Genomic DNA, 16862 nt, shown 5'->3' with positions numbered 1-16862 from the left:
GGGTAATGAAGATCACCTGTAAGTAATCTATTAATTTCTATATATGGGAAATTCCTCTGTATACCACCAGAGAAAGTTGAAGGACACCCTTTTTACGTCCTGCATTAGCCAAGATCGTAAAACTTTATCAAAATACTTGTAATATACTTCATTATAGGAGCTGTCAGCCTGCCCTCTTCAATCATTGTTTGTTTTTTACTATGTTATTCGCATTTGTATCCGGTCTACCACAGCTCAGAGCAATGGGTCAGTCAACATCAGCCATTGGCGTACTTCACTTTGAGTGAAACCATTTTTTCCCTACACAAGGAGCATGTTTATGTACGTAGGTTATCAGGTGCGGAAATGGACACTTGTTACAATTCTAAACCTTTGGATAGAAAACTCTATAGCACCCTCAAAAACTCAATGTATCTCGGTATTGCGGTATACGTCTTTCATCCGCCCCACATTGTAGTTGTGGCATTTATCATAGGGTGCTATAGTCAGTGCTTGATGCCCGCCTCATCCAGAGGCTCCTCTGGTCTAGATTGCAGTGTCCAGAGATCTCTGAGGGTGCTATAGAGTTTTCTATCCAAAGGTTTAGAATTGTAACAAGTGTCCATTTCCGCACCTGATAACCTACATACTTACCCTGGGGAAGTAAATGGACATTTATTCCTCCTCCCTACCTCCTTGATTATCCAGCATGTTTATGTACACAAAGTAGTTTCCTTAGGATGCATGGACTGCTGTTAAAATGCGTGCTCCATTAAACCAAAACACTACTTTTGCTTTTAGTCAATACGCTTTTTTTCAGATTAATGAGGGCCCGGCTGCTTTCAGAACAATAAACGTTTGTAAAAATCACTGCCAACCAAAGCTAGCTTTCACAAAGGACAAAGGGATAACTGCCAACACCAGACCTATTGGCTTAGCCAATGCTTGTTTTATTTGCAGGCCTGCGAGGTCCTTTAAGTTCTACGGGAAAGAGCACATACATTGCTTAGGAAACATTCGCGCCGGTTATTGAGATATAAGCAGTGGCTGCTCACACCTGACGTGGAGAGGAAAGGCGGGGAGGGCCGTGAGGAAGGCGAGTCAACTCTCTCTCACACTCAGGCACTCTCCCTCTTCACACAGACATACCCACGGCGAGCCAGGGAGGAGGGCTGCACGTTTCATCATCGGCTCAAGTTATAAAAACTTCCTCGCCGCCTGCCCGCCTCACTCAGTCTCTCACAGACGCACGCCGCGCGCACACCGCTCCCGCCTTCACCTGCCTGGAGTGACGGCCGCGCGCCACCTGCCTGCCTGCCTGCCTGCCGCCGACACCGGGGGTCCTAGCGCCCCCTCCTGGGCACCGGGCGGGCACCTGGGGCTGGCACGGGGCTCCTCGCGATCTCGGCGCGACGACCTCCACATCGCACCCCTAAGAGGCATCCTGTCCAGGAGTGAGCCCAGGCATCCGCGAAGGGTATGGGGGTCCGGGCAGAGGGCGCCAAGGAGCAGGGCAGCGGCGGCCCCTCCTGCCCCAAGAGCATGTTCAACAACATTAAGGTGAGGCCGCCCAGCGTCTGAACCCGGTCTCAATGGACTCCTGCTACTATTGCACGACTAGCCCTACCTACCGCTACTACTACTAACAGTACCGCGTTTTACATGAACGATGTTACTATAGGTTCATAGCACTGTATGTAATATAACTTGTGAAATGTAAGTCACATGCAAGTCTATAATGCTGTCATAGCTAATCAGGAAATGTTATTCTAAATCTGTTTAAAGGTAGTAATAGATGTAGTGGTGGAGTAGTACAACTAGCACTAGATTACTGCTAGTGGTAGCAGCAGTACTACTAGTAATACAATTAAAGATAGTGCGACTACTGTTACTAGCGCTGCTAGCAGCAGCACTAGACCCAGGAGTGGTGGTAATGGTCGGAGCAGTGGTAGTCGTTATACTAATATGAATGGCAGTAGTGTTAACAGTAATACTGTTAGTAGTTCTGCCATTGTCATTGCTATTACTAGTAGCACTACTACTGGTGAGATAACACAATGGGTTTTTGTACTTGCTGTTTCAGTCTATATGAAAGCCGAAGTTGAAAGATTTCAGATATAACGTGGCTAGCTCGGCTTTTCATACTATGAAGGTTGATAAAATGAGTACCGTTGATTAGAGCGTTAATTCTGGGGAAAGGATTTGGTCTAACGGCTAGGGCGGTCGACCCTGAAGCTATGGAAAACGGGTTCGAGGCTCGACAGGGACGCTCCTGTGATTCTGGGAAAATCACTCAATCTCCCCGTGCCTAACCACCACAAACAATGAATGTGTATCTGTAACGTACTCATGTGAAGCGCTCTGATATCCTCAGGTCGAGTTCGTGCTATATAACACCCCCCCCCCCAAAATAAAAACCCCACCACTTCTTTAAAACTCTACAAGCCCCAAAGCGATGGCATAATGTACTACGTGCTGATCTTAAATAGGATTATTGTGCCGTGGCAGTGGTGCTGAAAAGACGATTCCTTGACCTCACCTCTCAATCAAAGGCTGTATTTTTTTGACTTTGGGTCTGCGAAAAAAAGTGGGCACAGTGGAGACCCTCTGACCCACACAATGCCAGTGAGGTGCAGCCTGGGTGCCCTTGCCACTGCCGGCACTGGGGGGCTGGTTACGGGTATCACCAGGCGCTTAGCGATTCAAGTCGCAAAGGTGCCCTCCCAGGATTCTGGCACGCAGGGCACTGAACTGGCATTACCCCAGTGTCCATGTTATGTATGTATGGTAACGAATGCGGGTTACAGAACCGTCCTGCTCAAAGTCAATGGGGATTATTTCAGGGCTTAGTATCCCACCACCATGCCATATCTAAACACTCACCACTATGTTAAACCACTGCGCACGAACTGCAAAAACACACCAAGAGCAGGAATCAGAACGGACTCCTAACAACGTGCGTCTGGGTGGCACGCGCCTCTGCAGAGCCAAAACTGTGGAGCACTACAGGCCATGCGGAGGGGTAGGGAGATGTGCACACATGACACAACATAACATATGGTCAACAGAACATCAGGCCCACAGGAATAGAGTTATTCTGGGGTCACTGTATTCCCCCCATAAGTATGGCGTTTGCCACATATGCCACATAATCCATTAAAAGCTGCATACATTGCAAATGGTACCCCCAAAATTGCTTCTATCTCAAACAGGTCAACCGTTAGTATTAACAGGATGAAACGTGCTGCGGCGTGGTGAAAGGCGATTAGCAAAAGTTGACTGGTCGCCTTTCAATTGCCTATTGCTGTATTTGAGTGCAAAACTGTTACTTATGAGGTGACCATTTAGCTAAACCCGTTATTATTCTGAGTAAAACCAGATAAAATATTGAAGTAATACTGCAGCAAAAGTGCTGCATTCCAGCGCTTATGGTGCCTTTACTTGCCGCGATGTAATTTAGTCAATCCTTCCCCAAAATGTGGTTCTCCCTGTCGCATTATTCCACTGGCCCTGTCTACCATGGCCCGTTTAGACATCTGTGTTTTCATGTGGAACAGAGCCTTGGTTGTCGGCTTCAAGTCGCATTGAGAGTAAATGCATTCATGTAAATATAACGCAGAGCTTACAGGGCTATTGCTAATCAATGATACAGATCGCCCTCACTTGCACGTCGTTTATGCGTTTTTGATCACGTGACTCTAATTTCAGAAGCTCTGACTCCGCAGGGCAGCAGCGGGCGCATTTTGTTTTACTTGAAGCCCCTCATACCCACCGATTGACACAATTGATGCATTTACTGTCTTTGTTGTCGCAGGGGGCACGCGCTCATATTGGAAACCAGCCCAGCCGGGGACACGAACAAATCAGTATTTCAATTCTTCGGCGTAGTTCCAGCCCTCTCCAGAAGACCTAATGCCACAACAATTTTAGTGGCGCTGAGACTTCATATTACCGCCAAGAGACCCTTCAAGTTGCAGGTGGCGCTTCAGAAGTGGCCATTTTGCTGCTCCGGATAGTTATGTGTGTATTTTTGTGACCATTCTTCTAGATGGGATGACCCTGGGCCATCGATTTCAGTTCATTGAATGTTCAGGTGCCTCCTCAGCAGTATGCATTAGGCTGCATGTCACATCGTAACTGGCACGTGACATGTCTCCCGCCTAGACTGGTGGCCACACAAGCTGAAGCAGCCATTAGGAATCATTCAGCGATGCCTACCTTATCCAAGAACACCAGCATTGTGCAGCATTGCAATAGGGAATTATTCAGCATAGCTAACTACACTTGCTCCACCAGCCCTCGTCGCCAATTGTAGCGTAACAGCACGACAGAAGAAGAAGTGTTGTTAACAAGATTATTTATTGTAGTTACAAGGGCCCGCAGGGAGCGGGAATTAATGGCAGTCACTACGGGAGTCAGCTGTCATCTGTCACACAGATAACGGTGACGTCACTTAAATACAAATAAGAACATTCCAAGTGACGCGGAGTGACGCTACCTAATGGAAAGGGAAAACATACTGAGAACACAAACTTATTACCCCCCAGAACAATATAACATGTACAACACATGGAAAAGGCAAATAATGCGACATCATATGTGAATCAAATGCAATTTCTGTGATACCATTATCTCGTTCGAACTTCTTAACTTGCACTGGTCCCATTGGGCCCAACATGGATCCTGAAGCTCTAGAAAAAAGACCACTTTCTCAAGGAAGGGAATTATGCGCATTCAGCAACGAAACAACATTTAATATAGACCATTATGGTAGGCAGTGACAGGTGACAAATATTGGCTCATTTTCCCCACACTAGCATAGAAGCATGGGAGTACATTTCTCAAGATCAAACTTGCACTCAGAATACACATTTAGGGATTCCGTGGTGGGGTTACCTTGTGTTACCAGTCAGAGGCTCCCCCATACCCCATTTCATCACTAACAGGCCCTGCAAAGAACGCTGTTCATTACTTATACAGTGAAGTCTCAGTAGAAGGCGCATTAAACTTGAAGCCATTAGGCTTTATTTTACTTTGAGGCAGGCAAGGATTGGTTATCTTCTAAATTCAGCCCTCGCCTGAACTAACTGCTGGTCTCAGAACACTGCATGGAAAGAGAAAAGATCATAGTGAGTAAAAGGTGATAAATATTGACTCATTCTTCCCACACTGCTTGTGATAGTTTAAATATGTATGTAAAAAAATGTCCTGGTAGCAACACAAGACGTGGGGTTGATTTGTGCTTTAGCGGCAGTCGTTGAAGGTCAAGGGAGGAGGTCTTTCACAGCACAAATTAGCCCCACTCTTGTGTTGCTAGCAGGACATTTTTTTACATAAATATTTAAACTATCACAAGCAGTAAAATAAAGCCTAATGACCAGACTACTGCTGGCCATCCTTTTGAAATCTCCACCTGCCCAGCTTAGATCTCTGGGCCTTCAGAGGAGCGGAAAACACTGACAGTTTGGTGAACTTATCTCCATGTTTCAGGTACACAATTGGCTTTGTTTCCCCCCCCCCCAAAAAACCTCAAAAATTGGGAGTCTGTTTTTGAAAAACAAAAAATTAATGGCCCCTTGCACCATCGGAGTTTTCTTCCTTGGATGTGTGGGCCATTTATTTCTATTTTTTCTGTTATTGGGCCCTGAATAGAAGCAAAGTACAGCAGACCATCTGCAGAAGGTAGGGCAGAGGTCTGATGTAACCGAGAGGAGTTGGCCAAGCGGCTAGGGCGCTCGACCTCGGGTTCGAGTCTCGGTAACGACGCCAAAAACCTCCTGTGACTCCTAATCTCCCCGTGCCTAAAATGAATGTGTGTCCGTCCTCATGTAACGTAACTGGTGCTATGTAAAGCGCTCTGATACCTGATTCGGTTCGGGTCTAGTTCGCGCAATATAAAACTCTGCATTTTTTTTTTTTAAATGATGGAATACCCTCCGGGCTGTCACCGTAGGGTTTCTGACTCTAAATAGGGCGAGCAGAGCGTCACCGCAGCAGGCACATTTGTCACAGAGCACCCTGCCTGCCACTTTATAACTCTAACCCTGAATCTCTCCAGCCAGTGCATCGGGGGCCAGAGTACAGCACACATTTTACCTCTTTAATGTCGGATTACACCACGCAATTGGTGAAAGGTGACTTGTTAGATTCGGCAAAGTATCAGGAGCTCTGCTACATTTCCTATGCAGCATTCCTGGTCACGTTTGGATCTTTTGATTTACACAAGTCGTTGATTCAGAACGGCTGCTGATTATGCAGCCTGTGGTGTATTATGCGGCTAAAGCCTCCGAGCCATGATCAGATGGAAGTGGATCCAATCGCAGAAGCGCATTCTTCAGTGGCCCTGATTTAGAATACAACGCACATTCGAAGCATAACAGCACTAATGCAGTCATCTGTAAGACAAACATCCCGTAAATCATTGCCTTATTGCATACCGGATGGGCGATAACATGTGGTGCTGCAGTTCAAGGTTTATAGTGAGCTCTGGACTTGAGTTTCATTTTCAATCCCATCAAGCCCAGCAACCACGGACTGGTACAACACCGGGACGCACTGGAACCAGATCCGCTGCAATCGAATTATTATAATATATTTAGAAACAATAACATATAGCAGCACCGAGTTATTCATTGAATGAGAGTGATCATTTTTAATTAAAAAAAAAGCTTGCACCGCTATTAAACGGTGGGATTTCCAGGGCTGGCACCTCAGACACTTCCGATTAAAAATAGGTTCTTATGCAATGAGTTGTTCCATATTTATCAGAGCGGGCCACGAGGACACAGGTGCTGTGCCGGTCACAGGTTCAGAATTACTTCTATCTGACCTTTCGACTAATATAGAAAGCTGCCTCGCACTGGCGTAACGAAAAGTGAGGGGGGCTCCCTGCACGGTACTTAGGGGGGCTCCCTCCCTCCGGGCTCAATCAGGAGCTCTGCGGCCAGAGAGCAGTGCCAAGGGGGTCCCTTGGAGCTAGCTCCCCCCCACCCCCACACACACACACGCACCGTGTGGGCTGCGGGGGCCTGTGTTACGCCCCTGCTGCCTCGCTGCTTCCTGACACCGATGGGAGAACACCCCTGAATCCCTGTTTTATCACACTACGTAGTGTCAAAAACAAACATGGCTGCTGCCCTGCCTCACTGCATGGAATACACCACCCGTAGCTTCATTGCCTGCTTGTGACTTTGGGTGTTTGTTTGCCTCGCCTGCTGCTGTCTCTTTAGCGAGGGCGCTATACCGCTATTGGCACCGTGAGGAAGGCTGCAGTTACAGGGGCAGGGACTGCGAGACCCAGGTAGCAGCGCGGGATCGTTGGAGCGCACCTGGAGTCTCTTCCCGCCCCTGCTTCGCCCTGTTTGGCCGCCTGCTCTGATTGGCTGCCTGTCCCATCAACTGCTCGCGGCCCCCGCTCCGCGGGTGCCGCTCGTAGCTTCATTGCCTGCTCGTGACTTTGGGTGTTTGTTTGCCTCGCCTGCTGCTGTCTCTTTAGCGAGGGCGCTATACCGCTATTGGCACCGTGAGGAAGGCTGCAGTTACAGGGGCAGGGACTGCGAGACCCAGGTAGCAGCGCGGGATCGTTGGAGCGCACCTGGAGTCTCTTCCCGCCCCTGCTTCGCCCTGTTTGGCCGCCTGCTCTGATTGGCTGCCTGTCCCATCAACTGCTCGCGGCCCCCGCTCCGCGGGGGCCGCTCGTAGCTTCATTGCCTGCTCGTGACTTTGGGTGTTTGTTTGCCTCGCCTGCTGCTGTCTCTTTAGCGAGGGCGCTATACCGCTATTGGCACCGTGAGGAAGGCTGCAGTTACAGGGGCAGGGACTGCGAGACCCAGGTAGCAGCGCGGGATCGTTGGAGCGCACCTGGAGTCTCTTCCCGCCCCTTGCTCCACCTATAAAGTCACTTCCCTGACGCTTAGCGGGACGCGTGCGGGACGCCGGGCAAAGGGCGGGCCCTCTGTGGCCCTCAGTGGCCGAGGTAGGCTGGGCTGGGCCCGGTTATTTTCATTGACTGCCTCTATTTTAAATTGTGTTTTCTCTAGACTATATGATATACGTCGGACTGTCTGAGGAATATTTATCTATTAAAACTGCTCCGTACTTTCCTCGGACTCTTCATTTGGTCGGTCTTCATTGCATCTCCTGGACTATATATATTCTATAGGAGCATTATTTCTTTTTTATATCTGTTATCATTCTTCTGGAAGTAAAGTACGTTTGTATCATAATTTTGTGGGTTAAACTGCATAAAAGATGTCTAAAAAATTGCGCTCAGGAAGGGAAGTGGGAGGCACACCGGGCATACAAAAAGATCTTGTCCGTACAAGAAATAAATCTGTTAATAACCCCCCTTTGAAGGGTCAATGCCAACTGTTTGATCTGTGGGATTTGCCCTCCCCTAAGAACGTTAATATGTCTATGAAAAAAGCCCCCGGTGTCACGGTCCAGGAGGCTCATACTCAAGTTACTAAATCTCCCCTGGTTATTTCTGTGCAGCCTGCAGCTCAACAATCTGCACTAGTGGTGTCCTCTTCCCTTGTTCATTCTGAAGGGAAGGGTGAGCGTAAGGTTGATCTACCTGGACCTGTTGGGGAATCTATGATTCATCCACTTTTGCTTCATACTTCGCAGAATGATAGGTTGGGTGGTGACTCATTATCACCCTCCTTAGACCCTGAACTCTGCGGTCGATATGTAAACACAGCTAAAGTGGAGACTCAGGCTCCTATTACACCTTCGGGGGGTGCGACCCCGTCGGGGTTTATGTTGTATAGTAGTACCCCCTCGTTAAATGGTCAGGACATGTCTGATCAGTTAGTTGCTTCTGGGTCTCTGGGTCTTAACCTATCGGGTATTTGCCATCCATTGGAGGCGTGTGAAAAACCTATCTCTGAATCCATGATTGCTTTGGAACAATTATTAGCCTCGATTTTATCTCTTTTGGGGAAATTTGTTGGCAGCTCAGATTGTATCTTGGATTCAGTTACCCAAATTTTGAAGGCTTTGCTACAAAAGTCATCTGATACGAGATGTGTTTTACCTCCCATGACTGAACATAGCCTGCCAGTGGGGGAAATAAATGTGCCTCCAGAGGTCTCTAATATGAAGGCTGTGACAGCGGTTCTGAAAACACACGCTGTAGCTATTCCCTTAACGGCAGTGCCGAACTGTATTAAGAACTCAGTTTTAGAGATCGAGGAGGAAAACAAATCCATCTCTGGCCCTAAAGGGGTTCAGGACCTATTCCCCATCTTTATGTCCGAGAATAAAAAAGAAGCTAACGATTCTCAACCTGAGGTAAAGGTAAAAACTGGTAAATATGGAAACAATAAAGGGAATAAAAGGAAACCAATTCGAAAACATAGGAAGAAAAGGCAGCGTCGGATAATTTTTCAAAATTGTTTGGCGGAAGTGGAGAATGATGAAGTTGAATTGGAACCCGCCTCTTTATCCGCAAAGGCGGATGCTGAATTGAATTCATTCATTCCTACTCCCTTAAAGGTCGAAAGTGAATCGTGTCCTCCAACATCTCTGGAAGTCTTGTCACAAATAGGGGGTCATTTTCCTAGTCTCCCTCTACCACCTGCGAGTGGAATTCCAACTCTTTATCAATCTGGGTCTCTTAACCCCTTGGCTCCTCCTTTCTCTACAGCTTTAGAGACTGGTGACCGCCATCTATTGGATCGCCCCCAAACAACACTAAAAGCTCCAGTGGACACTCTTGTGTTAGACTTTTTTCCTCTATTCGATGTTGACCTTCCCTTAAACAGAGCCTGGCTACTTAAGCGTTTTAGTGAGAGTGAAAGTCTCCACCATATCCAAACTAGGGACATTGAGTTAGTTACCCTGTTTGGTGAAGTCAAGGTTTCTAGTATAAGGGTTTAATTTTATTCGCCTATTATTGTAAACTTGATACTGCAGCAAGCCGAGATTTTTCAACGCACAGGTATTGATATTCTTCCAATCTTCAGCCTCGGTAATATAAACCACTCCTCTGGGGAGTGGTTTGGAAGAGATGAGATTAAGGGGGTAGCCTCTTCCCTTGGGGATCTGAAGATTCGGGTCTCTAAGGGAAAACGCTCGGTTTTGCAAGTGAAGCCACCTCCGCTAATGCAGACTTCCTCTCTTATAGAGGATAATGATCGGTGGAACTGGCTGCATAGTGCCTTATCTACAAAAACTAAAGATAACCCCAGATTGTTTCAGCATCTTTAACACTTCTCTTAAAATTATTTCCTGGAACGCGGCAGGGATTCATAGTAGCCCAGAGAAATTTGATTTTCTATTCTCTCTAGGAGCTAATGTGATTTGTTTACAGGAAACCTGGTGTGTCAATACGTTGAATGTTTCTAAGGATTACTATGTCTTGGAAGTGCCTGCTGCCCCTTCCAAGAAAGGGCACGCCAGGGGGGGAATCGCCTGTCTATTATCAAATAAATTGCAATGGAGATTCTCCCATTACATTGATTCCAGTAAACTTTTCCATGCTATAACTATTGAAAACCTGTTTAATAATAATATAAAGTCCCCCATTGTGATTCTAAATGTGTATATTCCTCCAGAAGAGTGTTTTAATGTGTTACTGAAGCAGGTACTTCGTTATATAGATCAAATTAAAAATGTCCCATGCCCTCCAGAAATTTTGCTTGTGGGTGACTTGAATTGCAAAATTTCTAATGTCAGCTTGGAACTTTTTAGGAATAAGTCTAAGGAAGAGGCATTCTTTGTCCCCCAAGCTCTTTTTCCAGATAAGTTAGTGACAAATAAAAGAGGGAAGATCTTGCTAAAAGAATTAGCGGCCGTCGACGGACTTATATTAAATGGGAGATTCCCGTCGGACGTGCCTGCAAATTTCACCCATAAGTCTCCCTTTGGGTCTTCCATCTTGGATTATGCAATCGCTGACTATGGCCTGTTACCTTCTATTCAGGACTTTAAGATTATACCTACTCCCCTGAGTGACCATAGTATATTATTTGTAACTATTTCCTTAAATCCCCTGTCCACTGCGCCTTGGTCTCTTAACGGCAGTGACGCTGCCTTCCACGCTTCTTCGGGAAGGTGCTTTTGGAATCCCTTTGCCATTAATGGGGTGCAGGACTTTATATCTGATACTCTTTTAGTTTTAAATGAGTGGCGTGGGAACGAAATAGTATATTTTGAAGAATTCGTGCGTAAGATTATCTCTTATGCTAATAAATCTTCCCGACCTAGAAGAGGGGTAGAGGTTCCCAGTATACTGCGTATCCTGAATAAGGAAATCAATAATCTAGTCCGTGAACAATATCTAGATAGAGGTACAGAACGTGGAAAAGAAATTTCCAGGCTAAAAAGAAAGAGAATTAGACTTAAGCTAAAAATAAAAAAGGTTAAGGAAGACAACGTCTGGATCAATTTAAGGGAATCTGTTGTTCACGGTAGAATTAGAGAATTTTGGGCAATAATCGGTAAGGGGTGTGGGTCTAGACTAAGCCCCTCCCCTATCCCTATAGCAGAAGAGGTATGGATCACTTATATTCGGGACCTTTATGCAGGGAATGGTACGTCTGGTGCTATTGCCTCTGATGATATTCCAGGTGATAATACCATTATTGGTCCCACCCTGGAAGGCCTTATTAACTATCCAACAGAAAAAGAAATTGAGACGGCCATAAAAAACATGCGTGTCTCCGGGGAAATGGGCCCAGATGAACTCCCCATGACGGTCCTGAAACAGGATCCTGCAAGTTGGAGCAAAATTCTGTATCCCTTGTATAAAGCCTGTTTTGTGTCTAAAATGGTGCCTGCCTCTTGGAGGGGGAGTATCTTGGTCCCCATTTTTAAGAAGGGAACTAGGGATAGCCCCAGTAATTATCGTTTGATTGCTCTCCTTGACTCAATCGGAAAGGTTTTTGCGAAATGTCTTTTAGGATCCCTCTCCGCTTGGGTTGAGGAGAATAACATCCTGCCGTTTGAACAGACTGGCTTCCGTAGGGACCACGGAACGCTAGATAACCTTACCGCTCTTCACGTGGTCACAGATAAATATGTACAGGTGAGAGGAGGGGTAGTGTACGCTGCTTTTATAGATTTCTCCACGGCGTTCGACAAAGTTGACCGTGGAACGCTGTGGAGAAAATTGGCTGCGTTTGGTCTCCCATCTTATCTGTTGGAGTTGGTGCGGGCTCTCCATACAGAGACCTGGTGTAGGGTCCTGCTGGGGGGTGAAAGGGGGCTATCTGATCCAATTCCATCTGGTAATGGCCTTAAACAAGGCTGCTTATTGGCTCCCCTTTTATTCTCCTTATATACGGCTGACCTACCCGCTGCTTTGTCTGCCACAGAGGGCATCGCCCCGGTGGTGGGGGGGACCCCTTTGTCCTGCCTGATGTATGCTGATGATGTCCTTATACTTGATCTAACCCCGAAGGGACTTGCAAATCGGCTACGTGCTCTTCATATTTTTGCTGTGGCCCATTGCATGAAGATTAATATAACAAAAAGTAAAGTCATGTGTATAGCTGGCAAGAAGAGGTGTCGATCTGCAGATTTTGGTTGGTTTATCGGGGGTCAAAAACTGGAGGTTGTAAAGTCCTATATTTTTTTGGGGAAAATCATTACGGCTAATCTGAGTGAGAAGCTTCATATAGAGCATTGCTCTCGCAAAGCTCTTGCCCATGGCAAAGGTTTAAACTCTCTATACCATGCAACGGGGAAACGGCACTTTCCAATTTTATTGGAAGTATACAGATCTAAAATCCCCGCAACAATACTATATGGTATTGAATTAATAGAGGTGAAAAAGTGGGATTTTTGCCATAAGATTGAGGGGAAACTTTTAAGATCTCTTTCTTCCCTAAATACTGCTTGCTCTTTGGCCGCTTGCAGGCTCGATTTCGGTCTAAGGAGCAGTTGGGTGCAGGGACTATGTGCCCTAGTAAGATGGGTGGCCTGTCTTGCGAGAGCGGAAGTTGGGACAATGAGAGCCCTCCTTAAAAGTGAATTATTGGGTAATTTTAATGAGTTTTCTCAACTTGTTCATAATTTTAGAAATGCCGTAACTCTTTTAAAATGGGATGAAACCACTCTCTTTTTGTTTTCCCCTTCACTGTTAAGACTTGTTTTAAAAGCAGCCTCTTGGGACCTATGTTTTCAATCGGATAAAAAGTTAATATGTGAAAAAAGGAATGTAGATTTCCTTCTTGATTCCTATCTGATGAAACTTCCACAACCCTATGTTTTATGGACCCTTCCCCATGGTATACGTAGATTTTGGTTTCTTCTACGTTACGACTTAATACCCTTAAATCTTCTGTTTTCTAAATGGTATGGTTCCTCTTCATTGTGTAATTTATGTAATTTGAATATCCAGGACTGTATGCATGTTCTACTGATTTGCCCTGCGCTCTGCAAATTGCGCTCTAGATGGTTAAAAGTTATTTGTCTCCGTCTTGGCATTGTCTCTTTGAATGATTTTCTTCATGCACTTTATTTCCCTCCTAATGAAATGTTCTGCTTCCACATTTTTAAATTTTTTAAAGGTTTTTTAGCTATTTATTAATATTACCTGGAGATGCTTTGACTTGCCAATTTTCTACAGTTCCGTCTTGTATGTCAGTTTTGTATCTAATTTAGTTATCTTATATGGTAGATATTGTTTGTGTAATGTATGTGTATTGTTCTTAACCCTGTACATTTTATGTGGCCCTCGGTCGAGAGCCAAAACATAATAAATAAATTGAATACACCACCCCGCCAAGCATTGCTGCCCTTCGCTCTCATTGCACTTAATGAGCATCACACGCAATGCTGTACTTTTACATCGCTGCATAGAGCAGGGAACACTTCAGGTGTTGTTGTCCTACCTCACTGATCATTGAATAGATTACATAACACTCCAAGCATAACATTGCTGTCCTATCTCACTGATCATCCCAAGCAAAACTGTCCTGCCACTGATCATCGTTGTCCTGTCTCACTGATCACTGCATAGGTGAAACAATACCCAAAGCATTGCTGTTCTGTCTCACTGATCACTGCATAGGTTAAACAGCACCCACAGCGTTGCTGTCCTGTCTGACTGACCACTGAACGGGTTAAAGACTGCCCCCATGCCGTGCTGTCCTTTCTTACTGGATCACTGCCTCAAATAATGAACTGAACAATTTGATATATGTATCTTCCCCTTTTTATGTCCTATCTATATGTTTTTAATGTAGAGTTTTTGCCATATTTCATACATTGAGCATTCGTTTTAACGCTCTGTCTCATGGTGCTTGGGTATATTATTTAAGAAACTGATTGAATGAAGCGAGAATGGCGGATTTACGGAGAAAACTATTGGGGAAAGGGGGCTGCTCAGCGGACCCTTCACTGAGGGCTTTGCAGCCCTTCCTTTCCCAGCTTTTGTTGTATTACTGTCATGAAGGACTGGGGAGAGGTGAGATATGATGTCGCCCGGTTATAATTTTGTGCTATGTACTGACTCTTATGTAAATAGATGAATTGTATTGCACTGTGCTTTTATGATCTATGGTTATTTTTAGACCGAATAAAGTTACTGATGATGATGAGAACCGAGTGAATCCAAATATCCGAGGCTGGACGTTTTCTGTGAGCATTTGTAATAGAAGAATAACAGAGCTTGAACTGCTCTGGGGTCTTTATTCCACACTGTGCCCCAGGACAACCCTGGCAAATGGTGCTCTGTGGTCTATGCAGTAAATCGGAGAGATAAGGCAGCAATACCAAAGGGATTTGTTTGTTCCATGCAGTATGATGAAAATACAACAATATACAGGTGTTTCCATTTTATTCACTGATGGACAGAAGCTGCCCAGCAAAGCCTGGAGAGTGTTGTCTCCTATGCAGAACAGCAATGACGTAGGAAAGCAATGCCTTGGGCCTTCTCTACCCTGCACAGTGATCAGTGAATAGGAGAGCAGTGCCTATAAGCGTGCTATGTTCTATGCAGCGAGGTACAAGGAAGCATTGCCTTTGCTGCTCACCATTCTATGTAGTGATAGCTGGGCGAGTTGGAAGCTGACATCAGCCCTGGAAACATGCGTTGAAACCAGCCCCAGGCTCAGGAGGCCACAGCCCACAGCCAGAGGGGGGCTGAGAGGGTCGGTGTGGCCATGGCAGCTCATCCAGGGGTGAAGGCTTCCGCCTAGGGTGCGTCCTCTCACAGAGGGGCAGAATGACCAGACCGGCCTTGGGTGAGAGAGAAGGACGGCAATACCAGGGGGTGCCTGTGCAGTGGGCAGGACAAAAGGTCTGTTCTAAGCAGTCACATGAAAGAACAGCAGTGCCTTTGGTACTCGGTATAAGCTGGGCGAGAGCCAGACAGCAATGCTGGGGTGTTTTGTATTCTATGCAGTGATGCAGTGACATAGGGCAGCAATGCTGGGGTGTTTTCTATTCTATGCAGTGACATAGGGCAGCAATGCTGTTGTGTTTTGTATTCTATGCAGTGATGCAGTGACATAGGGCAGCAATGCTGGGGTGTTTTGTATTCTATGCAGTGATGCAGTGGCATTGGGCAGCAATGCTAGGGTGTTCTGGATTCTGTGCAGTTGCACAGGACAATAATGGTCAACTTGTTCTGTGTTCTGTGCAATAACTCACTGCCAAAAGACTGTAACACATGGGGGTTTTCTTTGTTTTATGCAGACAGATTAAAAGGCAGCAATGTCAGGATGTTCTTTATTCTATGCAGTGATGTAGTGCCATAGGGCAGCAATGCTAGGGGTGTTTTCTATTCTATGCAGTGATGCAGTGACACAAGGCAGCAATGCTGGGGCGTTTTGTATTCTATGCAGTGATGCAGTGACATAGGGCAGCAATGCTTGGGTGTTTTGTATTCTATACAGAGATGCAATGACATAGGGCAGCAATGCTAGGGTGTTCTGGATTCTGTGCAGTGGCACAGGACAATAATGGTCAGCTTGTTCTGTGTTCTGTGCAATAACTCACTGACAAAAGACTGTAACACATAGGGGTTTTCTTTGGTTCATGCAGACAGATTAAAAGGCAGCAATGTGAGGATGTTCTTTATTCTATGCAGTGATGTAGTGCCATAGGGCAGCAATGCTAGGGGTGTTTTCTATTCTATGCAGAGATGCAGTGACACAAGGCAGCAATGCTGGGGCGTTTTGTATTCTATGCTATGCAGTGATGCAGTGATATAGGGCAGCAATGCTAGGGGTGTTTTGTATTCTATGCAGTGATGCAGTGACATAGGGCAGCAATGCTGGGGTGTTTTCTATTCTATGCAGTGACATAGGGCAGCAACGCTGGGGTGTTTTGTATTCTATGCAGTGATGCAGTGACATAGGGCAGCAATGCTGGGGTGTTTTGTATTCTATGCAGTGATGCAGTGACATAGGGCAGCAATGCTAGGGTGTTCTGGATTCTGTGCAGTGGCACAGGACAATAATGGTCAACTTGTTCTGTGTTCTGTGCAATAACTCACTGACAAAAGACTGTAATGCATAGGGGTTTTCTTTGTTTTATGCAGACAGATTAAAAGGCAGCAATGTCAGGATGTTCTTTATTCTATGCAGTGATGTAGTGCCATAGGGCAGCAATGCTGGGGTGTTTTCTATTCTATGCAGTGACACAAGGCAGCAATGCTGGGGCGTTTTGTATTCTATGCAGTGATGCAGTGACATAGGGCAGCAATGCTAGGGTGTTCTGGATTCTGTGCAGTGGCACAGGACAATAATGGTCAACTTGTTCTGTGTTCTGTGCAATAACTCACTGACAAAAGACTGTAACACATAGGGGTTTTCTTTGTTTTATGCAGACAGATTAAAAGGCAGCAATGTCAGGATGTTCTTTATTCTATGCAGTGATGTAGTGCCATAGGGCAGCAATGTTTGGCGTGTTTTCTATTCTATGCAGTG

The 16862-nt window shown here is 45.8% G+C and overlaps 1 protein-coding gene across 2 annotated transcripts in view; it reads left to right on the top strand.

The window, feature by feature from the left end:
• Positions 1-1124: 1124 nt before the first annotated feature.
• Positions 1125-16862, top strand: part of SLCO2A1 (solute carrier organic anion transporter family member 2A1) — a 730981-nt gene continuing 715243 nt past the window's right edge. For both annotated transcript variants that reach the window (XR_013602305.1, XM_078665791.1), the window contains exon 1: positions 1125-1539. Coding sequence is in view for 1 of the 2 variants with exons in the window: in XM_078665791.1 (XP_078521917.1) it covers positions 1459-1539 (81 nt within the window). In the remaining variant the exon portion in view is untranslated. The remainder of the gene's footprint in view (positions 1540-16862) is intronic.

Source organism: Lissotriton helveticus, chromosome 11, assembly GCF_964261635.1.
Source record: "Lissotriton helveticus chromosome 11, aLisHel1.1, whole genome shotgun sequence".
NCBI lineage: Eukaryota > Metazoa > Chordata > Amphibia > Caudata > Salamandridae > Lissotriton > Lissotriton helveticus.
The sequence above is the reverse complement of the archived record's forward strand: the minus strand, read 5'-3'. Positions and strand labels throughout refer to the sequence as shown.